We start from the raw sequence: 27174 nt of genomic DNA on the forward strand, positions 1-27174 counted from the left end.
CTACGCCAGTGGCGGTGCAGTAAGTAGGAACATGCGCACATGCAGGATTCTGATTATTCCTGGATACTGTAGTGTAGGCCTAGTACAGCAAGAACCGCAGACTTGGCAAGACACGCACTGATGCCTGAGAATTGTATGAGGGGCAGATGGACGATGAGGAGGATGGTCTCAGGCGTTATCGTTGTTGGATGCCCCGCTAGGATTTGGTGCGCTGTACCAGATGGGACGCAGTTTCTCCTGTATTATACAGGCTCTCTCTCTGGGGACTATTCACGAAGCAGTGAAAGCAGTGAAGAAGTGAAGCCTCTGGAGAACTTGCCCAAGGCAACCAATCAGCTGCTCCGCACATTTGTATAGTATGCAAATGATAAACGTTACTTCAATGCTGATTGGATGCCATGGGCAACTTCTCCACTGGCTCACTTCTCCACCCTTTTCACTGCTTCATGAATAGACCCCTATCATAGATAAAAGGGAGTTATGTTTGCAGGAAATATCGCCACAACTTCGTTCAACTGTTCCGCCTGCCCTGCGTACCAAAACACACAGATGCAACGGGCATAAGCATGGCACACACACACACGGACAAACCTGGAGATCGTCACAATACCTGCACAAATTTCTTCTTCATCTCATTAAAGATACTCTGTCTGCAACTCCAAAACATACCCTATGACAGAGACATTCCCGATTCAATGTCAATGGAAAATGAAAACTTTAATGAGATTTTTAAGATGTTGCACTGTAATCGAATAGGGCCAAACATCTGCAATGTATTGCCCCAATTCCCATGCTCCCAAAACCTGGGTTGGAAAATCAGAGAAATCCCAGATTCACCGATTCCAACCAAAAAGTGTTCAGGATCGGCGAGTCAGGAATTTTTAACATGCTGAATTTCCAGATTCCCCGACAGATCGGAGTCGGGGAATCCCGGAGATCACGTATGGCCCGCATAACTGATGAGATCCGGATAATCTGGGGATTAAGAAATAAAGAAATACTGGCATAAAACACTGAGAACAGTTAATGTGAACAACAGGTGACAATTTGCCGCTGTGACATCACAAGGAAGAGCCGCGGCCAACTAGAGAGCTTCGATCCTCTTCCATATTGTACTTTGAATCGCAGACCACGTAGCTCCAGCTTAAGGAGTGAATTAAGCCATTTAGCATGCGTATACTGTATATGTATTCTGGAACTGAAAAGAAAAACAAAACAAAAACTATCCAGTGTGGAAGAAGCCCCCCCACAGTCACGCTGATTAATAAGAACACTAAATGCAGGTCGTGACAAACATATCATCCATATTTAGATTTGCATTAAAGAAAAACCCATAAAAAGGTAACATCCAATGACAGCACAGCACCTGAGAAGGAACGGGTCATCCCATAGGACTGGAGACTGACCAGAGGGAGGAGCTATAGGGACAAGAGGCAGGCAGAGCACATGGGGTAGGATAAGGAAAAGAAATGGGTTTTGAGGAAGAGCTGGAAAGTCTGGAGTTTGAAGAGTATGGTCAGGTAGTGTGAGCCATAACTGGAGAGCAGCCCAGGTGCTATTCAATTATATCCCATGGTATATCGCATGCCTAATGTGTGGTAAGGCATAGATTCCAGGTTATGTGTCCAGAGCTATGCAATTACCGCCTGCAACTAGCCCTGAGGGTGCATATAACGCAGATTTCTGCTCGCACCCTCCTGAGGTGCCAACAGAAACCCGCATTAAGTGCACCCTCTGAGCTTTCTGCAAGCAGTCACTGAATAGCTCCGGCCAGTAATTCCCGAGCCTAACTGAATTCCCCCCCTTGGAGTTGGGAAGGAAAGGCAATGGCGAGGACACGCTGGGGCTTACCTCATGAGGAGAGCAGAGGTATGTAGGGGAGGTACAGATAGGGCTCTGTAAGGGAGGGTGAGCTGCAGGTAACTGGGGACATGCACAGTGGTTTGCACAGCGGCAGAGCAGTCTCCCTGCTGTATTAACGGATTAAAGATATGTAAAAGGAATGCCATAGAGCAGAGGTTCTCAAACTCGGTCCTCGGGGGCACACACAGTGCATGTTTTGCAGGTAACCCAGCAGGTGCACAGGTGTATTAATTACTCACTGACACATTTTAAAAGGTCCACAGGTGGAGCTAATTATTTCACTTGCGATTCTGTGAGGAAACCTGCAAAAATAAGATTTTACTCACCGGTAAATCTATTTCTCGTAGTCCGTAGTGGATGCTGGGAACTCCGTAAGGACCATGGGGAATAGACGGGCTCCGCAGGAGACTGGGCACTCTAAAAGAAAGATTAGGTACTATCTGGTGTGCACTGGCTCCTCCCTCTATGCCCCTCCTCCAGACCTCAGTTAGGATACTGTGCCCGGAAGAGCTGACACAATAAGGAAGGATTTTGAATCCCGGGTAAGACTCATACCAGCCACACCAATCACACCGTATAACTCGTGATACTATACCCAGTTAACAGTATGAAATATAACTGAGCCTCTCAACAGATGGCTCAACAATAACCCTTTAGTTAGGCAATAACTATATACAAGTATTGCAGACAATCCGCACTTGGGATGGGCGCCAAGCATCCACTACGGACTACGAGAAATAGATTTACCGGTGAGTAAAATCTTATTTTCTCTGACGTCCTAGTGGATGCTGGGAACTCCGTAAGGACCATGGGGATTATACCAAAGCTCCCAAACGGGCGGGAGAGTGCGGATGACTCTGCAGCACCGAATGAGAGAACTCAAGGTCCTCCTCAGCCAGGGTATCAAATTTGTAGAATTTAGCAAACGTGTTTGCCCCTGACCAAGTTGCAGCTCGGCAAAGTTGTAAAGCAGAGACCCCTCGGGCAGCCGCCCAAGATGAGCCCACTTTCCTCGTGGAATGGGCTGTTACTGATTTAGGATGCGGCAATCCAGCCGCAGAATGCTCCAGCTGAATTGTGCTACAAATTCAGCGAGCAATAGTCTGCTTAGAAGCAGGAGCACCTATTTTGTTGGGTGCCTACAGGATAAAAAACGAGTCCGTTTTCCTGACTCCAGCCGTCCTGGAAATATAAATTTTTAAGGCCCTGACTACGTCCAGTAACTTGGAATCTTCCAAGTCCCTAGTAGCCGCAGGCACTACAATAGGTTGGTTCAAGTGAAAAGCTGATACCACCTTAGGGAGAAACTGGGGACGAGTCCTCAATTCTGCCCTATCCATATGGAAAATCAGATAAGGGCTTTTACATGACAAAGCCGCCAATTCTGACACACGCCTGGCCGAAGCCAAGGCCAACAACATGACCACTTTCCACGTGAGATATTTCAAATCCACAGTTTTAAGTGGCTCAAACCAATGTGATTTTAAGAAACTCAACACCACGTTGAGATCCCAAGGTGCCACAGAAGGCACAAAAAAGGGGCTGAATATGTAGCACTCCCTTTACAAATGTCTGAACTCCAGGCAGTGAAGCCAGTTCTTTCTGGAAGAAAATCGACAGAGCCGAAATCTGGACCTTAATGGAACCCAAATTTAGGCCCATAGTCACTCCTGACTGTAGGAAGTGCAGAAAACGACCCAGCTGAAATTCCTCTGTTGGGGCCTTCCTGGCCTCACACCACGCAACATATTTTCGCCAAATACGGTGATAATGGTTTGCGGTTACTTCTTTCCTGGCTTTTATCAGCGTAGGAATGACTTCCTCCAGAATGCCCTTTTGCTTTAGGATCCGGAATTCAACCGCCATGCCGTCCAACGCAGCCGCGGTAAGTCTTGGAACAGACAGGGCCCCTGCTGTAGCAGATCCTGTCTGAGCGGTAGAGGCCATGGGTCCTCTGATATTATTTCTTGAAGTTCTGGGTACCAAGCTCTTCTTGGCCCATCCGGAACCACGAGTATCGTTCTTACTCCTCGTTTTCTTATTATTCTCAGTACCTTTGGTATGAGAGGCAGAGGAGGGAATACATAAACCGACTGGTACACCCACGGTGTCACTAGAGCGTCCACAGCTATTGCCGGAGGGTCCCTTGACCTGGCGCAATATCTAGTTTTTTGTTTAGGCGGGACGCCATCATGTCCACCTGTGGCCTTTCCCAACGGTTTACCAACAGTTGGAAGACTTCTGGATGAAGTCCCCACTCTCCTGGGTGTCGGTCGTGTCTGCTGAGGAAGTCTGCTTCCCAGTTGTCCACTCCCGGAATGAACACTGCTGACAGTGCTAAGACGTGATTTTCCGCCCATCGGAGAATCCTTGTGGCTTCTGCCATCGCCATCCTGCTTCTTGTGCCGCCCTGTCGGTTTACATGGGCGACTGCCGTGATGTTGTCTGATTGGATCAGTACCGGCTGGTTCTGAAGCAGAGGCCTTGCCAGACTTAGGGCATTGTAAATGGCCCTCAGTTCCAGAATATTTATGTGTAGGGACGACTCCTGACTTGACCAAAGTCCTTGGAAATTTCTTCCCTGTGTGACTGCCCCCCAGCCTCGAAGGCTGGCATCCGTGGTTACCAGGACCCAGTCCTGTATGCCGAATCTGCGGCCCTCTTGAAGATGAGCACTCTGCAGCCACCACAGTAGAGATACCCTGGTCCTTGGAGACAGGGTTATCAGCCGATGCATCTGAAGATGCGATTCCGACCACTTGTCCAAGAGGTCCCACTGAAAGGTTCTTGCATGGAACCTGCCGAATGGAATTTTGCTTCGTAAGAAGCTACCATTTTTCCCAGGACTCGTGTGCAGTGATGCACCGATACCTGTTTTGGTTTCAGGAGGTCTCTGACTAGAGATGACAGCTCCTTGGCTTTCTCCTGCGGGAGAAACACTTTTTTCTGTTCTGTGTCCAGAACCATCCCCAGGAACAGCAGGCGTGTGGTAGGAACCAGCTGTGACTTTGGAATGTATAGAATCCATCCGTGCTGTTGTAGCACTTCCCGAGATAGTGCTACTCCGACCAACAACTGCTCCATGGACCTCGCCTTTATAAGGAGATCGTCCAAGTACGGGATAATTAAAAACTCCCTTTTTTCGAAGGAGTATCATCATTTCTGCCATTACCTTGGTAAAGACCCTCGGTGCCGTGGACAGTCCAAACGGCAGTGTTTGGAATTGGTAATGGCAATCCTGTACCACAAATCTGAGGTACTCCTGGTGAGGATGGTAAATGGGGACATGTAGGTAAGCATCCTTGATGTCCAGGGATACCATGTAATCCCCCTCCTCCAGGCTTGCAATAACCGCCCTGAGCGATTCCATCTTGAACTTGAATTTTTTTATGTATGTGTTCAAGGACTTCAAATTTAAAATGGGTCTCACCGAACTGTCCGGTTTCGGTACCACAAACAGTGTGGAATAGTAACCCCGTCCTTGTTAGAGTAAGGGGCACCTTGACTATCACCTGCTGGGAATACAGCTTGTGAATTGCCTCTAGCACAGCCTCCCTGCCTGAGGGAGTTGTCGGCAAGGCAGATTTGAGGAAACGGCGGGGGGGGGAGACGCCTCGAATTCCAGCCTGTACCCCTGAGATACTACTTGAAGGATCCAGGGATCCACCTGTGAGCGAGCCCACTGATCGCTGAAATTTTTGAGGCGGCCCCCCACCGTACCTGGCTACGCCTGTGGAGCCCCCGCGTCATGCGGTGGACTCAGAGGAAGCGGGGGAAAAATTTTGATTCTGGGAACTGGCTGACTGGTGCAGCTTTTTCCCTCTTCCCTCGTCTCTGTGCAGAAAGGAAGCGCCTTTGACCCACTTGCTTTTCTGAAGCCGAAAGGACTGTACCTGATAATACAGTGCTTTCTTAGGCTGTGAGGAAACCTGAGGTAAAAAATTTTCTTCCCAGCTGTTGCTGTGGATACGAGGTCCCAGAGACCATCCCCAAACCATTCCTCACCCTTATAAGGCTCTATGTGCCTTTTAAAGTCAGCATCACCTGTCCAGTGTCGGGTCTCTAATACCCTCCTGACAGAATGGACATTGCATTAATTCTGGATGCCAGCCGGCAAAATATCCCTCTGTGCATCCCTCATATATAAGACGACGTCTTATGTTCGCAAAATAGTATCCCTGTTTGACAGGGTTACAGACCACGCTGCAGCAGCACTATCTGCAGGTCTCAGTCTAGTACCCGAGTGTGTAAATACAGACTTCAGGATAGCCTCCTGCTTTTTATCAGCAGGTACCTTCAAAGTGGCCGTATCCTAAGACGGCAGTGCCACCTTTTTTGACAAACGTGTGAGCGCCTTATCCACCCTAGGGGATATCTCCCAGCGTAACTTATCCTCTGGCGGGAAAAGGTACGCCATCAGTAACTTTTTAGAAATTACCAGTTTCTTATCGGGGGAACCCACGCTTTTTCACACTTCATTCACTCATTTGATGGGGGAATAAAACACTGGCTGCTTTTTCTCCCCAAACATAAAACCCTTTTTTAGTGGTACTTGGGTTAATGTCAGAATGTGTAACACATTTTTTTATTGGCGGGATCATGTAACGGATGTTCCTAGTGGATTGTGTATATGTCTCAACCCCGTCGACACTGGAGTCAGACTCCGTGTCGACATCTGTGTCTGCCATCTGAGGGAGCGGGCGTTTTTGAGCCCCTGATGGCCTTTGAGACGCCTGGGCAGGCGCGGGCTGAGAAGCCGGCTGTCCCATAGCTGTTACGTCATCCAGCCTTTTATGTAAGGAGTTGACACTGTCGGTTAATACCTTCCACCTATCCATCCACTCTGGTGTCGGCCCACAGGGGGCGACATCCCATTTTCAGCATCTGCTCCGCCTCCACATAAGCCTCCTCATCAAACATGTCGACACAGCCGTACCGACACACCGCACACACACAGGGAATGCTCTGACTGAGGACAGGACCTCACAAAGCCCTTTGGGGAGACAGAGAGAGAGTATGCCAGCACACACCAGAGCGCTATATAATGTAGGGATAAACACCATCACTGAGTGAATTTTCCCCAATAGCTGCTTGTATAAACAATATTGCGCCTAAATTTAGTGACCCCCCTCTCTTTTTAACCCTTTGAGCCTGAAAACTACAGGGGAGAGCCTGGGGAGCTGTCTTCCAGCTACACTGTGAAGAGAAAATGGCGCCAGTGTGCCGAGGGAGATAGCTCCGCCCCTTTTTCGCTGACTTTTCTCCCGCTTTTTTATGGATTCTGGCAGGGGTAATTATCACAGATATAGCCTTTGGGGCTATATATTGTGATTATTTTGCCAGCCAAGGTGTTTTTATTGCTGCTCAGGGCGCCCCCCCCAGCGCCCTGCACCCTCAGTGACCGGAGTGTGAAGTGTGTATGAGGAGCAATGGTGCACATCTGCAGTGCTGTGCGCTACCTTGATGAAGACTGAAGTCTTCTGCCGCCGATTTTCCGGACCATCTTCATGCTTCTGGCTCTGTAAGGGGGACGGCGGCGCGGCTCCGGGAACGAACACCAAGGACGGGTCCTGCGGTCGATCCCTCTGGAGCTAATGGTGTCCAGTAGCCTAAGAAGCCCAAGCTAGCTGCAAGCAGGTAGGTTCGCTTCTTCTCCCCTTAGTCCCTCGTTGCAGTGAGCCTGTTGCCAGCAGGTCTCACTGTAAAATAAAAAACCTAACATATACTTTCTTTCTAGGAGCTCAGGAGAGCCCCTAATGTGCATCCAGCTCGGCCGGGCACAGAAATCTAACTGAGGTCTGGAGGAGGGGCATAGAGGGAGGAGCCAGTGCACACCAGATAGTACCTAATCTTTCTTTTAGAGTGCCCAGTCTCCTGCGGAGCCCGTCTATTCCCCATGGTCCTTACGGAGTTCCCAGCATCCACTAGGACGTCAGAGAAACATGCACTCTGTGTGCCCCCGAGGACCGAGTTTGAGAACCTCTGCCATAGAGGATCCAGCAGGTGGAAAGCTTATGAGCAGTCTTACACACACAGCGACTGAAGTAACACTGGGACGCCCAGGTAGAAGTGGCAGAAAGTTGGATAAAGTAGGAGAAGAAGACGACAACTTAGCGTCATCTCACAGCGGTGGTAGTGGAGGCTGAGGGAGCAGCAGACTGAGGCACGTGGTGTAAAGTGGAGGGTCCAGAACAGAGCCTGAGTGGGGATGGGATCAAGGGTCAGATGTAAAGATAATGCAGGATGGATCAGGAAGTGAGCCAGGAGAGGCCAAAGCAATGAGGGGTAAGCAGAGGGTGATCAGAGGTGAAGGAAAGGCAGGAAGGGTAGGGACCATCTGAATTGTCTATGAGTAAATCATTGGTCACTCTGGGGAGTGCAGCCTCAGCTGAGGGAAGAGGACAAAAGACTAATGGCAGATGGACAGGAAGGGAGGGTGGGGAGAACGTGGTTCAGGCGGCTATAGAAAAAAAAAAAGGTGAGGGAAGAAACGAGAGCGTGTCGTGGTCAACAAATGGTTTCTGCAAGACGGGACTGTAAGGCACCAATTGCTAAGTGAGCCAAGTGCTGGCAAGGGGGGGAGTATGGGAAGGAAGAAGAGAATACTCAGCGACAGGAGTGTACGAATGTTGGGGGGAAGATGGCAGAGGAGACTTTAGTACAACCACTGGAAGGACATGCTGCTTAAAACTGAAATAGATTTACCTTTATAACAGTAAAAGGAAATTAAAAGGAAAAAAAAACAAAACAAACAAACACCACACTGATCCTATTGTGTACTATAAAACAAAAGAAATTATTAACCAGAAAGTTTCACAAGACGGATGCACGGGCCAGACTGTACAATGTAACCTACAGTCGGAGGAATAAAGATTGTATATACATACATTACACAGGGAATGTCAGCGACAAGGGCATAGTACTGACAAATTTCCTTTGTACAGTGTCCTTACCTAAAAAGTCACGCATTCACATTCATGTGAACTTTGATAACCTGGAATAATACCAGGCCCCGATGCACAGTAGTTTATTTTAGGATAATGAAGCAGCTGAGTCATGTTTATAAGGGATGGGAGGGGGGTGTTACTGACCTCTCCCTTTACACCTCAGCTCATCTTGGGTGCTGTCGTGGAGATTATGACAAAGATGCTGCAGCTGATCGAGGAACTTTTCACACTTAAGACCAGCTCTTGGAGACACGATAATGAGGGGTATGCACCAAGACTTGCTCTGGACTGAGCCTCAAACCTGATAAGCTATCGTTCGGTATGGTCTGATCCATCTAATCACAGAAGCTTTAGCGTCTCCCAGGTCTTCCTTGGGATTCCTTCCAATATCCTATACACTGGACCCATCTATTTTTGACACAGAAGTTATCCTGGAGTCCACTGACAAAGGGCATAGACCTTGGGACAAGTATCTATAATCTGACCTCGTTCTCTTTTTAAAAGCATTATACACTTATCTCTGCTCTTTTCTGGGGAAGCCAATCACTAGATGGCTGGTCTCTTATCCCGGCCGGATCTCAGAAGCTTCCGATCTGGCCACAGCTCCTGCATCATCCATCCCATAACATCTGTAGATAGATGACAGGAGACCCATTCCCCAGAATCAGAATTACTCAGGAGTCCCAGGACAGCCTCTCATAGGCATCTCCTACCTCCATGTGCAAATCGCAGACCTGGGGAAAAAGCACTCGGAAGTATAGATCTTCTTGGGGTCGATTCAATTCGGCAACAGATGAATAGCGCCGGGAATTAGCTCCCGACACTATTCAATTCAGCTACTAGTTACCCACAATTGTCGGGAATTCTTCTCTCACCCCCGGGGGGGTGAGAGAAGAAAACCGACAAAAGTGCTGCCGCGCGGCCGGCGCGAGGCTTATTCTGTCGGGAATCAGCATCGCCGCGGGTAGTTAAGTCGGAGAATGCCCGTTCTTCCGACAAAACAACCTGTTAAGTCGGCGAGAACGGGCATTGACCGATGTAACTTTAGCTGAATTGAATAGCGTCGGGAGCTAATTCCCGGCGCTATTCATCTGTTGCCGAATTGAATCGACCCCCTTGTGAGAACCATAGCTCACCTGGCAGGACTTATTCTGTATCCTTACATAAAACTATCCTTTCAAACAGAAAAAACTAAAAATTAATAAATGAAGAAAGCTGGGAGGAAGTGAGCCACGAGGTGGATGATGCCAGTTTCTACGAGTAATGCCTCCTAAGAGCCACCACAGTCTGCAGAGGATTAGAGGACGGGTCACCCATACACCAAAACGCAGCTTGTCGGTACACTAGGAACAAGAGACCTCAGAGTCAAAATGATAGTGCTAGTTACTAATGACTTTACAAGTGGATGTGCTGGAAAATCCATCCTACTACAGACGTGTCGTGCGTACGGTTATTTGTGACCACAGACAGTAGGCCCCAGACGACAAGAACTGTTCCACATGGTCACTTACATAAGACTCTAGGGCAGAGGTTCTCAAACGCAGTCCTTAAGGAACCCAAAAGGTCTATGTTTTAAAGTTAATACTTACTTGGCCACAGATGACTTAAATCCCTTTCACATAGCCAAAATAACCCAGTATATTGCTGGGTCGGCCCGGGTGGAGGTGGAATGTGAAAGCGCCATGTTGAAATATTCCGGGTCGAGCAACCGAGCATTTTAACCCGGTAACGAAGGAGGGTTTCACACGGGTTATTCCCACGTCAGGTGCGGTGTGAACGAGTTACCCCAGGTCGATGCGATCCGGGACCTGTTCACACTATGGAGGAAGTGGCGTAGAGATGATCTCATCTCCAAACGCCACCTCTGCCCCTAATGGCAACCTGATCCAGTCTATTGATGGGTTGGGTTGCCAGTCTGATAGGGGTCTCATGGCGGGTCGCACCTGTGGTAGGACCAGTGTACAATTCCCGGGTGCAACCCGCGTTAGCGATGTGAAAGGGGTATTAATTAGCACCGCAGTCATATTTGCTTTAACCAGCTGTGTTAATCCATGGATATACATAAAACCTGGACCGTTGGGGTGCCTTGAGGACCGCGTTTGAGAATCTCTGCTCTAGGGGCAATTGTTTATGCGCTCCTGATCTCCCATCTAAAGTGACGGGACATCAGGAGCAGAGCATGCATTTCTCCGCGATGTGCTGCTGCGCGCCCAGATTCGCACATCACTCACATTTCCGGAGCACTTCCCTCTACTATGATGTGTGAGGTGAAAACAGAGAGAAGACAAATTCGGGGCAAGGGGGGTACTGCTAGAAACCAAATTGCCCCTTAGGGGTCTATTCAATTACTGTCGGATTTTTATAGAAGTCCAAAAAAACAGCACTTTCGCCTTTTTTTATGTCAAATTTGGATTCGAGCTATTCAATTATAGTGCAGTTTTTCCGACTTTTTTAAAAATCAGACTTGTTGGAAAACACGTGGATTGGCGGATTACATGCGGATCCATGTGTTTTGTTGGATTTGCGGGCAAATCCGACAGTTTTTTGGCCCGTTTCCGACAATGTCTATCAGACTTTAAAAAAAGCCGGATTGAACCTGTCGGGATTGCCCGCAAATTGAACACTGAGAGGATCTGACAGGCATTGAATAGACCCCTTAGTCTTGCGTTGCAAATGAGGGGGGGGGGGGGGGGCTCAGAAAGCCTGGACTGCCTTGCCACTAAGCTGGGAAAGTGGGCCCATGATAACTCATACCGTGGACGATGACAAAGTACAATGAAGATTAAGTACTGACAGTAGGACTACTTGCATTTAACATGCGAGACTGACTGCCATCAAAGTTTTATTGGGGAAGAAGAACCGAATGGTCTTAAAGGTCACGGCCATCTGCTTCCGGGAATGGCCTGCCAAAACCAAATCATGGAAGTTACATTGCAGTGATTGTCTGACTAGGAGGCCTGACAGAGCCAGGTAAGTGGTGGGGGAAAGGAGTGTGCAGTCATTGCTACTGGAGAAAACGCTGCCAGTTACAGAATACATCTATGGAAATGGAGATTTTTTAAAAGCACTAAAACTAACAGAGCAGAAAGTTTTACAGGCCGGTAAATAAAGATAAGCAACTATATACATGAAATACACCCTTAGGGGTCCGATAACAAAACAAGGCAGTGAGAGACTGGCTGCTTGCTAATAAGTCACTGGCTAGAGGCGCTGGGTGCAATGCTAGGATTCCTGCACACACCACTATTACAGTATCCAAGGTCAGGAGATGTAGCCATTACCAGCCACAGCGTAAACGGGAAATCGGACATGCAATCCTCCTGCTATCCCGGCTGCAGGAAAGACTCACCTGACTGAGGATTATAAACTCATCCTTAGACTTGGAACAAGACAGGAACAAATTGACCAGGAACTTCAGCATTGGGAGGCCTGGAGCGAGTCATGTGTGATATTTCAGCAGTTTGCTTTGTGGCAGGAACACCTTCCTCACAGCCCAGGCCGGGACACACTGGCATGTTCCACTATTAGTGTAGTCATTCCAAACCCAGCAAACTGCCCGATACGGAATGTCTCCCGACGCTGGGCAATCTGCAGCTACTTCCTGCCTCTCTCACTCACTTTTATGTGCAAGACTTTGAGCTGCAACCTGCACTCTGCAGTATAACGTACATTATAAAATACGTCACCAGATGGACAGAGAAAGGAATTTATACTGCACTGAGCCCTGGCAATCTAATCTATCTATGGGACATTACAGGAAACATACTAGTGTTCCTGTACAATACACCTAGCTGATAATACAGTATTATCAGATGCATAAAGAGTACATGCCATCCTATGTACAACACTTACCATAAGGTATTTCAGTGCACAGATATGTGTCTTGTTACATATCACGGCGACCACAAATGCATATTATGTAAACCTTTTTTCTTACGCAGTGAGAACCATAAGGCTGCTGTTAACCAATCATATAGGGGGAAATTTAATTGTCTGCGATAACCCCATTCGGTGCAAAAAATTAGCTTTTATTGCCATTCGAGAAAACGGACCTATCCAATTAATCACAAAAATTTACAGGTGATAATTCTCCATAGGTTTAACGCATAAGGTGTGGAGGGGAGGAAGGGGGAGGGGGGGGGGCGGCATGGCATGGTCAGGGCCTCCTGCCATCAAATCCAGGCTGCGCCAGCAGGGGACATACACATTTTCTGCAAACACGCTGAAATTGCGGTGCGACCGCAATTTCAGCGTGGTTGCAGAGGGAGAGTGGCGGTTAGCATGCTGGGTGCCCCCCCAGCATGCGAGCAAAGGATTGAACTCCTTACTGGATAGGGTCCTTGGTTCAGAACCTGTGGGGCACCCACCTTAATGATTATATAGGCAATTAGAAATGTTTGATAGCTTAATTAGGCCAATAATGAAATGTCATTTTTTGGGGTGGAAAAAAAAAAAAGCAAGATGCAGGAAATTAGGGTACAAGGTATGGGACAGGTATATGGGGGTGCTTGATGAGTGGACAAGCGTTTTTAGCCTTGCATGGAGTTAAAAATAAAATAAAAAAATAGTTTTAAAAGTGGCTTAAAATGACCCAAATATATACAGTACTTATACACATTTTTATGTACCCCAGATTTAAGTAGAGCATTTATTTTGCAGAACACTATTTGCTTTCTATAATTTAACGGTTTTAGAAAAAATAAGAATTTACTTACCGATAATTCTATTTCTCATAGTCCGTAGTGGATGCTGGGAACTCCGAAAGGACCATGGGGAATAGCGGCTCCGCAGGAGACTGGGCACAAAAGTAAAAGCTTTAGGACTACCTGGTGTGCACTGGCTCCTCCCCCTATGACCCTCCTCCAAGCCTCAGTTAGGATACTGTGCCCGGACGAGCGTACACAATAAGGAAGGATTTTGAATCCCGGGTAAGACTCATACCAGCCACACCAATCACACCGTACAACTTGTGATCTGAACCCAGTTAACAGCATGATAACAGAGGAGCCTCTGAAAAGATGGCTCACAACAATAATAACCCGATTTTTGTAACAATAACTATGTACAAGTATTGCAGACAATCCGCACTAGGGATGGGCGCCCAGCATCCACTACGGACTATGAGAAATAGAATTATCGGTAAGTAAATTCATATTTTCTCTGACGTCCTAGTGGATGCTGGGAACTCCGAAAGGACCATGGGGATTATACCAAAGCTCCCAAACGGGCGGGAGAGTGCGGATGACTCTGCAGCACCGAATGAGAGAACTCCAGGTCATCCTCAGCCAGGGTATCAAATTTGTAGAATTTAGCAAACGTGTTTGCCCCTGACCAAGTAGCTGCTCGGCAAAGTTGTAAAGCCGAGACCCCTCGGGCAGCCGCCCAAGATGAGCCCACTTTCCTTGTGGAATGGGCTTTTACAGATTTTGGCTGTGGCAGGCCTGCCACAGAATGTGCAAGCTGAATTGTACTACAAATCCAACGAGCAATAGTCTGCTTAGAAGCAGGAGCACCCAGCTTGTTGGGTGCATACAGAATAAACAGCGAGTCAGATTTTCTGACTCCAGCCGTCCTGGAAACATATATTTTCAGGGCCCTGACTACGTCCAGCAACTTGGAATCCTCCAAGTCCCTAGTAGCCGCAGGTACCACAATAGGCTGGTTTAAGTGAAACGCTGAAACCACCTTAGGGAGAAATTGAGGACGAGTCCTCAATTCTGCCCTGTCCGTATGAAAAATTAGGTAAGGGCTTTTATAGGATAAAGCCGCCAATTCTGAGACACGCCTGGCTGAAGCCAGGGCTAACAGCATTACCACTTTCCATGTGAGATATTTTAAGTCCACAGTGGTGAGTGGTTCAAACCAATGTGATTTTAGGAACCCCAAAACTACATTGAGATACCAAGGTGCCACTGGAGGCACAAAAGGAGGCTGTATATGCAGTACCCCCTTGACAAACGTCTGAACTTCAGGAACTGAAGCTAGTTCTTTCTGGAAGAAAATCGACAGGGCCGAAATTTGAACCTTAATGGACCCTAATTTTAGGCCCATAGACAGTCCTGTTTGCAGGAAATGCAGGAAACGACCCAGTTGAAATTTCTCTGTAGGGGCCTTCCTGGCCTCACACCACGCAACATATTTACGCCAAATACGGTGATAATGTTGCACAGTAACATCCTTCCTGGCTTTGATCAGGGTAGGGATGACTTCATCCGGAATGCCTTTTTCCTTCAGGATCCGGCGTTCAACCGCCATGCCGTCAAATGCAGCCGCGGTAAGTCTTGGAACAGACAGGGTCCCTGCTGTAGCAGGTCCTTTCTTAGAGGTAGAGGCCACGGGTCCTCCGTGAGCATCTCTTGAAGTTCCGGGTACCAAGTCCTTCTTGGCCAATCCGGAGCCACGAGTATAGTCCTTACTCCTCTCCTTCTTATGATTCTCAGTACCTTGGGTATGAGAGGCAGAGGAGGGAACACATACACTGACTGGTACACCCACGGTGTTACCAGAGCGTCCACAGCTATTGCCTGAGGGTCCCTTGACCTGGCGCAATATCTGTCTAGTTTTTTGTTGAGGCGGGACGCCATCATGTCCACCTTTGGTTTTTCCCAACGGTTCACAATCATGTGGAAGACTTCTGGGTGAAGTCCCCACTCCCCCGGGTGGAGGTCGTGTCTGCTGAGGAAGTCTGCTTCCCAGTTGTCCACTCCCGGAATGAACACTGCTGACAGTGCTATCACATGATTTTCCGCCCAGCGAAGAATCCTTGCAACTTCCGTCATTGCCCTCCTGCTTCTTGTGCCGCCCTGTCTGTTTACGTGGGCGACTGCCGTGATGTTGTCCGACTGGATCAACACCGGCTGACCCTGAAGCAGAGGCCTTGCTTGACTTAGGGCATTGTAAATGGCCCTTAGTTCCAGGATATTTATGTGAAATGACGTTTCCATGCTTGACCACAAGCCCTGGAAATTTCTTCCCTGTGTGACTGCTCCCCAGCCTCTCAGGCTGGCCTCCGTGGTCACCAGGACCCAGTCCTGAATGCCGAATCTGCGGCCCTCTAGAAGATGAGCACTCTGCAACCACCACAGGAGAGACACCCTTGTCCTTGGAGACAGGGTTATCCGCTGATGCATCTGAAGATGCGATCCGGACCATTTGTCCAGCAGATCCCACTGAAAAGTTCTTGCGTGGAATCTGCCGAATGAAATCGCTTCGTAAGAAGCCACCATTTTTCCCAGGACCCTTGTGCATTGATGCACTGACACTTGGCCTGGTTTTAGGAGGTTCCTGACTAGCTCGGATAACTCCCTGGCTTTCTCCTCCGGGAGAAACACCTTTTTCTGGACTGTGTCCAGAATCATCCCTAGGAACAGCAGACGTGTCGTCGGAATCAGCTGCGATTTTGGAATATTTAGAATCCACCCGTGCTGTCGTAGTACTACTTGAGATAGTGCTACTCCGACCTCTAACTGTTCCCTGGACCTTGCCCTTATCAGGAGATCGTCCAAGTAAGGGATAATTAAGACGCCTTTTCTTCGAAGAAGAATCATAATTTCGGCCATTACCTTGGTAAAGACCCGGGGTGCCGTGGACAATCCAAACGGCAGCGTCTGAAACTGATAGTGACAGTTCTGTACCACAAACCTGAGGTACCCTTGGTGAGAAGGGCAAATTGGGACATGGAGGTAAGCATCCTTGATGTCCAGAGACACCATATAGTCCCCTTCTTCCAGGTTCGCTATCACTGCTCTGAGTGACTCCATCTTGAATTTGAACCTTTGTATGTAAGTGTTCAAGGTTTTCAGATTTAAAATAGGTCTCACCGAGCCGTCCGGCTTCGGTACCACAAATAGCGTGGAATAATACCCCTTTCCCTGTTGTAGGAGGGGTACCTTGATTATCACCTGCTGGGAATACAGCTTGTGAATGGCTTCCAATACCGCCTCCCTGTCGGGGGGAGACGTTGGTAAAGCAAACTTCAGGAACCGGCGAGGGGGAGACGTCTCGAATTCCAATTTGTACCCCTGAGATACTACCTGCAGGATCCAGGGGTCCACTTGCGAGTGAGCCCACTGCGCGCTGAAATTCTTGAGACGGGCCCCCACCGTGCCTGAGTCCGCTTGTAAGGCCCCAGCGTCATGCTGAGGACTTGGCAGAAGCGGGGGAGGGCTTCTGTTCCTGGGAAGAGGCTGCCTGCTGCAGTCTTTTTCCCCTTCCTCTGCCCCGGGGCAGATATGAGTGGCCTTTTGCCCGCTTGCCCTTATGGGGGCGAAAGGACTGAGCCTGAAAAGACGGTGTCTTTTTCTGCTGAGAGGTGACCTGGGGTAAAAAGGTGGATTTCCCAGCCGTTGCCGTGGCCACCAGGTCCGATAGACCGACCCCAAATAACTCCTCCCCTTTATACGGCAATACTTCCATATGCCGTTTGGAATCCGCATCACCTGACCACTGTCGCGTCCATAACCCTCTTCTGGCAGAAATGGACAGCGCACTTACTCTTGATGCCAGAGTGCAAATATCCCTCTGTGCATCTCGCATATATAGAAATGCATCCTTTAAATGCTCTATAGTCAATAATATACTGTCCCTGTCCAGGGTATCAATATTTTCAGTCAGGGAATCCGACCAAGCCACCCCAGCACTGCACATCCAGGCTGCGGCGATTGCTGGTCGCAGTATAATACCAGTATGTGTGTATATACTTTTTAGGATATTTTCCAGCTTCCTATCAGCTGATTCCTTGAGGGCGGCCGTATCAGGAGACGGTAACGCCACTTGTTTTGATAAGCGTGTGAGCGCCTTATCTACCCTAGGGGGTGTTTCCCAACGCGCCCTAACCTCTGGCGGGAAAGGGTATAATGCCAATAATTTTTTAGAAATTAGCAGTTTTTTATCGGGGGAAACCCACGCTTCATCACACACCTCATTTAATTCATCTGATTCAGGAAAAACTACGGGTAGTTTTTTCACACCCCACATAATACCCTTTTTTGTGGTACTTGTAGTATCAGAAATGTTCAAAACCTCCTTCATTGCCGTGATCATGTAACGTGTGGCCCTACTGGAAAATACGTTTGTTTCCTCACCGTCGACACTGGAGTCAGTGTCCGTGTCTGGGTCTGTGTCGACCATCTGAGGTAACGGGCGCTTTAGAGCCCCTGACGGTGTTTGAGACGCCTGTACAGGTAATAACTGATTTGCCGGCTGTCTCATGTCGTCAACAGTCTTTTGTAAAGTGCTGACGCTATCACGTAATTCCTTCCATAAGACCATCCAGTCAGGTGTCGACTCCCTAGGGGGTGACATCACTATTACAGGCAATTGCTCCGCCTCCATACCATTTTCCTCCTCATACAAGTCGACACAACGTACCGACACACCGCACACACACAGGGAATGCTCTGATAGAGGACAGGACCCCACTAGCCCTTTGGGGAGACAGAGGGAGAGTTTGCCAGCACACACCAGAGCGCTATATATATACACACAGGGATAACCTTATATAAGTGTTTTTCCCTTATATAGCTGCTGTATTGATTTATCTGCCAAATTAGTGCCCCCCCTCTCTTGTTTTACCCTGTTTCTGTAGTGCAGGACTGCAGGGGAGAGTCAGGGAGCTTCCCTCCAACGGAGCTGTGAGGGAAAATGGCGCCAGTGTGCTGAGGAGATAGGCTCCGCCCCCTTCACGGCGGCCTTTCTCCCGCTTTTTTAAGGAAAAACTGGCAGGGGTTAAATGCATCCATATAGCCCAGGAGCTATATGTGATGTATTTTTTGCCATCTAAGGTGTTTTTATTGCGTCTCAGGGCGCCCCCCCCCCAGCACCCTGCACCCTCAGTGACCGGAGTGTGCTGAGAGCAATGGCGCACAGCTGCGGTGCTGTGCGCTACCTTATTGAAGACAGGACGTCTTCTGCCGCCGATTTCCCGGACCTCTTCTGTCTTCTGGCTCTGTAAGGGGGCCGGCGGCGCGGCTCTGGGACCCATCCATGGCTGGGCCTGTGATCGTCCCTCTGGAGCTAATGTCCAGTAGCCTAAGAAGCCCAATCCACTCTGCACGCAGGTGAGTTCGCTTCTTCTCCCCTTAGTCCCTCGGTGCAGTGAATCTGTTGCCAGCAGGATTCACTGAAAATAAAAAACCTATACTTAAACTTTTTCACTAAGCAGCTCAGGAGAGCCACCTAGTGTGCAACCTTCTCGTTCGGGCACAAAAATCTAACTGAGGCTTGGAGGAGGGTCATAGGGGGAGGAGCCAGTGCACACCAGGTAGTCCTAAAGCTTTTACTTTTGTGCCCAGTCTCCTGCGGAGCCGCTATTCCCCATGGTCCTTTTGGAGTTCCCAGCATCCACTAGGACGTCAGAGAAAATGCTTATAACAGCCATTTGTCAATTTAAGAACCCCAAATACAGGCCACTAACAGATTTACATACGGTTAGCCTATATTGGTTTGACTTTTTGGGGGTACAGGCAGATTTCCCCATTTTCAGCTACACTTAACACCAGTAGTGCCATCACTAATTATGACGTGAATGGCGTTTCAGCAAATTTCTAATTGGATTGTGCGATAAACAGGAGTGCATATCGTGGCGAAGAGAGTCATTTTTGCGCAATAAGTGCAAAAAATTTAATTCGCCATCAATTGTCTGAGACAACTAAATTCCCTTGAACGGGTATGGGTCATTAGGTCGAGAAGATTTAGGTCGACATGGTCATTAGGTTGACATGAGTTTTTTAAACTTTTTTTTAGTCTCGTTTTCTTCGGAAAGTGACCAGGAACCCCAATTAGTGCACCGTATCCGCTCGCCATGCTCCGGGCAAGGTGTCTCACTCTACACAGGTTACTATTCCCAATCGTAATCCACGTGGATCGTAAAGTACGAAAAAGTTTAAAAAATTAAGAAAAAAAAAAGTGAAAAACTCATGTCGACCTTTTTCCATGTTGACCTAGTGACCATGTCAGCCAATAGTGGTCGACCTAATGACTGTCAACCTAAGTTTTGTCGACCTAATGACTGCCAACCTAAGTTTCGTTGACCTAATGACTGCCAACATAAGTTTCGTCGACCTAATGACCGTAAGCCCCTTGACCGCAGTACAGTAATTCCAGTACTCCTAACATGCGCAGATACAGGAGGCCTCGGAAGACAGAGCTATTCCTGCACAGCAGTACAAACACCCAACGCTGCATTGTAGAATTCGCTTTATCATATTAAAATGAAACTTCCTTTTTAAGGCTGTTTTATAGAGCACACTAGGCAAATCTAGACAGCAGACTTTATAACGCTCCAGCTACTGCACACGCCATTCATACTACAATGTAATTAGCGGGCTGTACGGGGCCAAGCATCGTCTGTTATGGGCAGATCATTGTACGTTTGAGTGACAAAGTTGTGGATATTTTCCCCATTCTACTTTGTTTTTCTGAAGTTTTATTAAGTTGGTATTCCCAGTTTTTTTCGCCATGGCGCATTTTCTTCCAAATTATTTCCTAATGGCCCTTAGTGGATCCCAGTATGAAAACCACTAGTCATGACATCCATAATAAAAATAAGATTTTACTCACCTGTAAATCTATTTCTCGTAGTCCGTAGTGGATGCTGGGACTCCGTAAGGACCATGGGGAATAGCGGCTCCGCAGGAGACTGGGCACAACTAAAGAAAGCTTTAGGACTACCTGGTGTGCACTGGCTCCTCCCACTATGACCCTCCTCCAGACCTCAGTTAGGATACTGTGCCCGGAAGAGCTGACACAATAAGGAAGGATTTTGAATCCCGGGTAAGACTCATACCAGCCACACCAATCACACCGTATAACTCGTGATACTATACCCAGTTAACAGTATGAAATATAACTGAGCCTCTCAACAGATGGCTCAACAATAACCCTTAGTTAGGCAATAACTATAAACAAGTATTGCAGACAATCCGCACTTAGGATGGGCGCCCAGCATCCACTACGGACTACGAGAAATAGATTTACCGGTGAGTAAAAATCTTATTTTCTCTGACGTCCTAAATGGATGCTGGGACTCCGTAAGGACCATGGGGATTATACCAAAGCTCCCAAATGGGCGGGAGAGTGCGGATGACTCTGCAGCACCGAAAGGGCAAACTCTAGGTCCTCCTCAGCCAGGGTGTCAAACTTGTAGAATTTAGCAAATGTGTTTGACCCCGACCAAGTAGCTGCTCGGCAAAGTTGTAGAGCCGAGGCCCCTCGGGCAGCCGTCCAAGAAGAGCCCCTTTCCTCGTGGAATGGGCTTTCACTGATTTAGGATGCGGCAGTCCAGCCGCAGAATGTGCAAGCTGAATCGTGCTACAGATCCAGCGAGCAATAGTCTGCTTAGAAGCAGGAGCACCCAGCTTGTTGGGTGCACACAGGATAAATAGCGAGTCAGTTTTCCTGACTCCAGCCGTCCTGGAAACATATACTTTTCAGGACCCTGACTACGTCCAGTAACTTGGAATCCTCCAAGTCCCAAGTAGCCGCAGGCACCACAATAGGTTGGTTCACATGAAAAACTGATACCACCTTAGGAAAGAATTGGGAACGAGTCCTCAATTCCGCCTTATCCATATAAAAAAAAATCAGATAAGGGCTTTTGCATGACAAAGCCGCCAATTCTGATTCACACCTGGCCGACGCCAAGGCCAACAGCATGACCACTTTCCACGTGAGTTATTGTAGCTCCACGGATTTAAGTGGCTCAACCCAATGCGACTTCAGGAAATCCAACACCACGTTGAGATCCCACGGTGCCACTGGAGGCACAAACGGGGGCTGACTATGCAGCACTCCTTTAACAAAAGTCTGAACTTCAGGCAGAGAAGCCAGTTCTATTTTGGAAGAAAATCGATAGAGCCGAAATCTGGACCTTAATGGAACCCAATTTAGGCCCATAGTCACCCTGACTGTAGGAAGTGCCGAAATCGACCTAGCTGAAATTCCTCCTTTGGGGCCTTCCTGGCCTCACAGCATGCAACATATTTCCGCCATATGCGGTGATAATGGTTTGCGTTCACTTCTTTCCTAGATTTAATTAGCGTAGGGATAACTTCCTCCGGAATGCCCTTTTCCTTCAGGATCCGGCGTTCAACCGCCATGCCGTCAAACGCAGCCGCGGTACGTCTTGGAACAGACAGGCCCCCTGCTGCAGCAGGTCCTGTCTGAGCGGTAGAGGCCATGGGTCCTCTGAGATCATTTCTTGGAGTTCTGGGTACCAAGCTCTTCTTGGCCAATCCGGAACAATGAGTATAGTTCCTACTCCTCTCCATCTTATTATTCTCATTACCCTGGGTAAGAGAGGCAGAGAAGGGAACACATACACCGACTGGTACACCCACGGTGTTACCAGAGCGTCCACAGCTATCGCCTGAGGGTCCCTTGACCTGGCGCAATATCTTTGTAGCTTTTTGTTGAGGTGGGACGCCATCATGTCCACCTGTGGCCTTTCCCAACGGTGTACAATCATTTGGAAGACTTCTGGATGAAGTCCCCACTCTCCCGGGTGGAGGTCGTGTCTGCTGAGAAAGTCTGCTTCCCAGTTGTCCACTCCGGGAATGAACACTGCTGACAGTGCTAACACATGATTTTCCGGCCATCGGAGAATCCTTGTGGCTTCTGCCATCGCCATCCTGCTTCTTGTGCCGCCCTGTCGGTTTACATGAGCGACCGCCGTGATGTTGCCTGAACAGATCAGCACCGGCCGGTGTTGAAGCAGGGGTCTAGCCTGACTTAGGGCATTGTAAATGGCCCTTAGTTCCAGAATATTTATGTGTAGGGAAGTCTCCTGACTTTTCCATAGTCCTTGGAAGTTTCTTCCCTGTGTGACTGCCCCTCAGCCTCGAAGGCTGGCATCCGTGGTCACCAGGACCCAGTCCTGTATGCCGAATCTGCGGCCCCCTAGAAGATGAGCACTCTGCAGCCACCACAACAGCGACACCCTGGCCCTTGGAGACAGGGATATCCGCCGATGCATCTGTAGATGCAACCCGGACCACTTGTCCAACAGATCCCACTGGAAGATCCTTGCATGGGACCTGGCGAATGGAATTTCTTCGTAAGAAGCTACCATCTTTCCCAGGGCTCGCGTGCATTGATGCACCGACACCTGTATTTGTATTAGGAGGTCTCTGTCTAGATACGACAACTCCTAGGACTTCTCCTCCGGGAGAAACCCTTTTTATCCTGTTCTGTGTCCAGAACCATACCCAGGAACAGTAGACGCGTCGTAGGAACCAGCTGCGACTTTGGAATATTCAGAATCCAGCCGTGCTGTTGTAGCACTTCCCGAGATAGTGCTACTCCGACAAACAACTGCTCCCTGGACCTCGCCTTTATAAGGAGATCGTCCAAGCACGGGATAATTATTTCGGCCATTACCTTGGTAAATACCCTCGGTGCCGGGGACAGACCAACGGCACCGTCTGGAATTGGTAATGACCATCCTGTACCACAATTTTGAGGTACTCCTGGTGAAGAGGGTAAATAGGGACATGCAGGTAAGCATCCTTGATGTCCAGTGATACCATGAAATTCTCCAGGCTTGCAATAATCGCCCTGAGCGATTCCATTTTGAACTTGAACCTTCGTATATAAGTGTTCAAGGATTTCAATTTTAGAATGGGTCTCACCGAACCGTCTGGTTTCGGTACCACAACATTTTGGAATAGTAACCCCGGCCTTGTTGAAGGAGGGGTACCTTGATTTCACCTGCTGGAAGTACAGCTTGTGAATTGCCGCCAGTACTACCTCCCTTTGTCCGAGGGCAGCAGGCAAGGCTGATGTGAGGTAACGGCGAGGGGGAGTCGCCTCGAACTCCAGCCTGTATCCCTGTGATACTACTTGCAGAACCTAGGGATCCACCTGTGGGCAAGCCCACTGGTCCCTGAAGTTCCCGAGACGCGCCCCCACCGCACCTGTCTCCACCTGTGGAGCCCCAGCGTCATGCGGTGGACTCAGAGGAAGCGGGGGAAGATTTTTGATCCTGGGAACTGGCTGTCTGGTGCAGCTTTTCCTTCTTCCCTTGTCTCTGTGCAGAAAGGAAGCGCCTTTGACCCGCTTGCTTTTCTGAAGCCGAAAGGACTGTATCTGAAAATACGGTGCTTTCTTAGGCTGTGAGGAAACCTGAGGTAAAAAATTTTCTTCCCAGCTGTTGCTGTGGATACGAGGTCCCAGAGACCATCCCAAAACAATTCCTCACCCTTATAAGGCAGAATCTCCATGTGCCTTTTAAAGGCAGCATCACCTGTCCACTGCCGGGTCTCTAATACCCTCCTGGCAGAATGGACATTGCATTAATTCTGGATGCCAGCCGGCAAATATCCCTCTTTGCATCCTTCATATATAAGACGACGTCTTTAATATGCTCTATGTTAGCAAAATATTATCCCTGTCTAGGGTATTAATATTATCTGACAGGGTATCAGACCACGCTGCAGCAGCACTATTTATGCTGAGGCAAATGCAGGTCTCAGTATAGTACCTGAGTGTGTATATACAGACTTCAGGATAGTCTCCTGCTCCTTCAAAGTGGCCGTATCCCAAGACGGCAGTGCCACCTTTTTTGACAAACGTGTGAGCGCCTTATCCACCCTAGGGGATATCTCCCAACGTGACCTATCCTCTGGTGGGAAAGGGTACGCCAGCAGTAACTTTTTAGAAATTACCATTTTCTTATCGGGGGAACCCACGCTCTTTACACACTTCATTCACTCATCTGATGGGGGAACAAAATACTGGCTGCTTTTTCTCCCCAAACATAAAACCCCTTTTATGTGGTACTTGGGTTCATGTCAGAAATGTGTAACACATTTTTCATTGCCGAGATCATGCAACGGATATTCCTAGTGGATTGTGTATATGTCTCAACCTCGTCGACACTGGAGTCAGACTCCGTGCCGACATCTGTGTCTGCCATCTGAGGTAACGGGCGTTTTTTGAGCCCCTGATGGCCTTTGAGACGCCTGGGCAAGCGCGGGCTGAGAAGCCGGCTGTCCCACAGCTGTTACGTCATCCAGCCTTTTATGTAAGGAGTTGACATTGTCGGTTAATACCTTCCACCTATCCATCCACTCTGGTGTCGGCCCCACAGGGGGCGACATCCCATTTATCGGCCTCTGCTCCGCCTCCACATAACCTTCCTCATCCAACATGTCGACACAGCCGTACCGACACACCACACACACACAGGGAATGCTCTGACTGAGGACAGGACCCCACAAAGTACTTTGGGGAGACAGAGAGAGAGTATGCCAGCACACACCAGAGCGCTATATAATGCAGGGATTAACACTATAACTGAGTGATCTTTCCCCAATAGCTGCTTGTATACACATATTGCGCCTAAATTTAGTGCCCCCCCTCTCTTTTTAACCCTTTGAGCCTGAAAACTACAGGGGAGAGCCTGGGGAGCTGTCTTCCAGCTGCACAGTGAAGAAAAAATGGCGCCAGTGTGCTGAGGGAGATGGCCCCGCCCCTTTTCCGGCGGACTTCTCCCGCTTTTTCTGGAATTCTGGCAGGGGTATTTTTACACCTATATAGCCTTCCTGACTATATATGGTGTAGATTTGCCAGCCAAGGTGTCTTATATTGCCCTCAGGGCACCCCCCCCCAGCGCCCTGCACCCATCAGTGACCGGAGTGTGAGGTGTGCATGAGGAGCAATGGCGCACAGCTGCAGTGCTGTGCGCTACCTTGTTGAAGACAGAAGTCTTCTGCCGCCGATTTTCCGGAACACTTCTTGCTTCTGGCTCTGTAAGGGGGCCGGCGGCGCGGCTCCGGGAACGAACACCAAGGTCGGGTCCTGCGGTCGATCCCTCTGGAGCTAATGGTGTCCAGTAGCCTAAGAAGCCCAAACTACCACCAGTTAGGTTCATGCCCATTAGTTTTGTTGGGTTTTGCCGCTTTACGACTATAAACCCGACTGCTATGGGTGCGATATACGCGATAACAGGGGGCAAATGAATATCGCCCCGCGATCTCCCATCACTTTAGACGGGAGATTGGGCGAGTTAACAATTGAATATGACCCCATATGTCTCAAATCTCTGCGCAGTGTGTGATGGTATGGGTATGCTGGCAACCAATGGTGCTGGGTCACTAATGTTATTTGATCATGTGACAGAAGACAAAAACAGCCGGATGAATTCTGAAAGGTATAGGGATATACAGGGTGGAATTCAATTGTTTGATAAGTCGGTTGGGTGTCTGTTTTTTCTGTCTATTAGATTGAAAAGCCAGTTGGGTGTCTGTTTTTTTCCTAACAATTGAATACCCCCCATAGTCTGCTTATATTCAGCCACATTCAGCAAAGTTAATTGGATGGCTGCATAGAGCTCTCCCATAAGAAGGGTCTATGCGTGCCCTGGGGGGGGGGGGGGGGGGGGGGGGTTTCAGTTGTTTTTCGTGTGTGTGTGTGGGGGGGGGGGGGGGAGAGAACAACAACAGTGCTCTGGCTCCTACACTTTCATCCGGGCTCCTAGATGTTATGAACATTTGTCAAGCCCTGCATTAGGGGCAGATTCAATTGTTTCCCCTAATCCTAATTTTCCCGTCTAAACAGGAATGCTTAGACACGCATTGCGCATGTTACGCTCAAATGGCTGAACCAGTCTAAATTGCAGACTAAACATACACATTTCCCCTCACACCTCAGGAGGCTGCTGGGCATCTAAATGAAGCAACAATTGAATTACTCCTTTTCGCCTAGTGGTAGTCACAGGAAAAATAATAATAATTGAATTGGCCCCTTAAAGTCTGTACTTCAATTGATTCTCCGTTGTTTCATTTCACATCCACTGCAGTGGCGTACAGAGCCAAAATTAGGTCAGGGTCCAAATATATAGGGACCTAAATATCTCCTATATAATAGCCCAGATCTGTGACTTTGTGACTCATTTGCTAATGCTGGGCGGAGTCACAACACTGGGCGGAGTTAGTCAAATGAGTCAAAGATCTGGCCAAATCTATAGGAGACTAGGAGCAGAAGCAGATAGTATGGGCATGGCACATGCAGGGGTGCATACCTCCCAGCTTTCTTCAGGCAGAAGGAGGGACACGGACACACGCACACAGCTAAAAGGGGCGTGGTCAACGAAAGGGGGCGTGGCTTCACGGGAGGGCCCCCATTTTAGTCAGTGAGGGGGCATGCCCAGCGCTCTGCGAGCTGCTGGCATGCCCCCAGGGGCTGATTATGAGTCCGGGGGGCCCAGGGCACTTGAGACAGGGGGGCCCTATCTCATTGCTGTACCTGCTGTGGGGTTGGGGGCGTGGCCTAATCGCGGACTTTAGGTCACGCCCCCTTATGCAAATTCCGGGATTTTTTTATTTATTTATGGAATTTTGGCCCCTCAGCTAGGGCTAAATCCAGA

At 48.7% G+C, this 27174-nt stretch overlaps 1 protein-coding gene across 4 annotated transcripts in view; it reads right to left on the reverse strand.

The window, feature by feature from the left end:
• USP47 (ubiquitin specific peptidase 47) overlaps positions 1 to 27174 on the reverse strand; it is a 103009-nt gene that overhangs the window by 50015 nt on the left and 25820 nt on the right. For 3 of the 4 annotated variants that reach the window (XM_063946429.1, XM_063946428.1, XM_063946430.1), the window contains exon 2: positions 611 to 670. The exons of the other annotated variant lie outside the window; for it this stretch is intronic. In XM_063946429.1, coding sequence (XP_063802499.1) covers positions 611 to 670 — 60 coding nt within the window. The remainder of the gene's footprint in view (positions 1 to 610; positions 671 to 27174) is intronic. 4 annotated transcript variants of the gene reach the window in all.

Source organism: Pseudophryne corroboree, chromosome 11 (assembly GCF_028390025.1).
Source record: "Pseudophryne corroboree isolate aPseCor3 chromosome 11, aPseCor3.hap2, whole genome shotgun sequence".
Taxonomy (NCBI): domain Eukaryota; kingdom Metazoa; phylum Chordata; class Amphibia; order Anura; family Myobatrachidae; genus Pseudophryne; species Pseudophryne corroboree.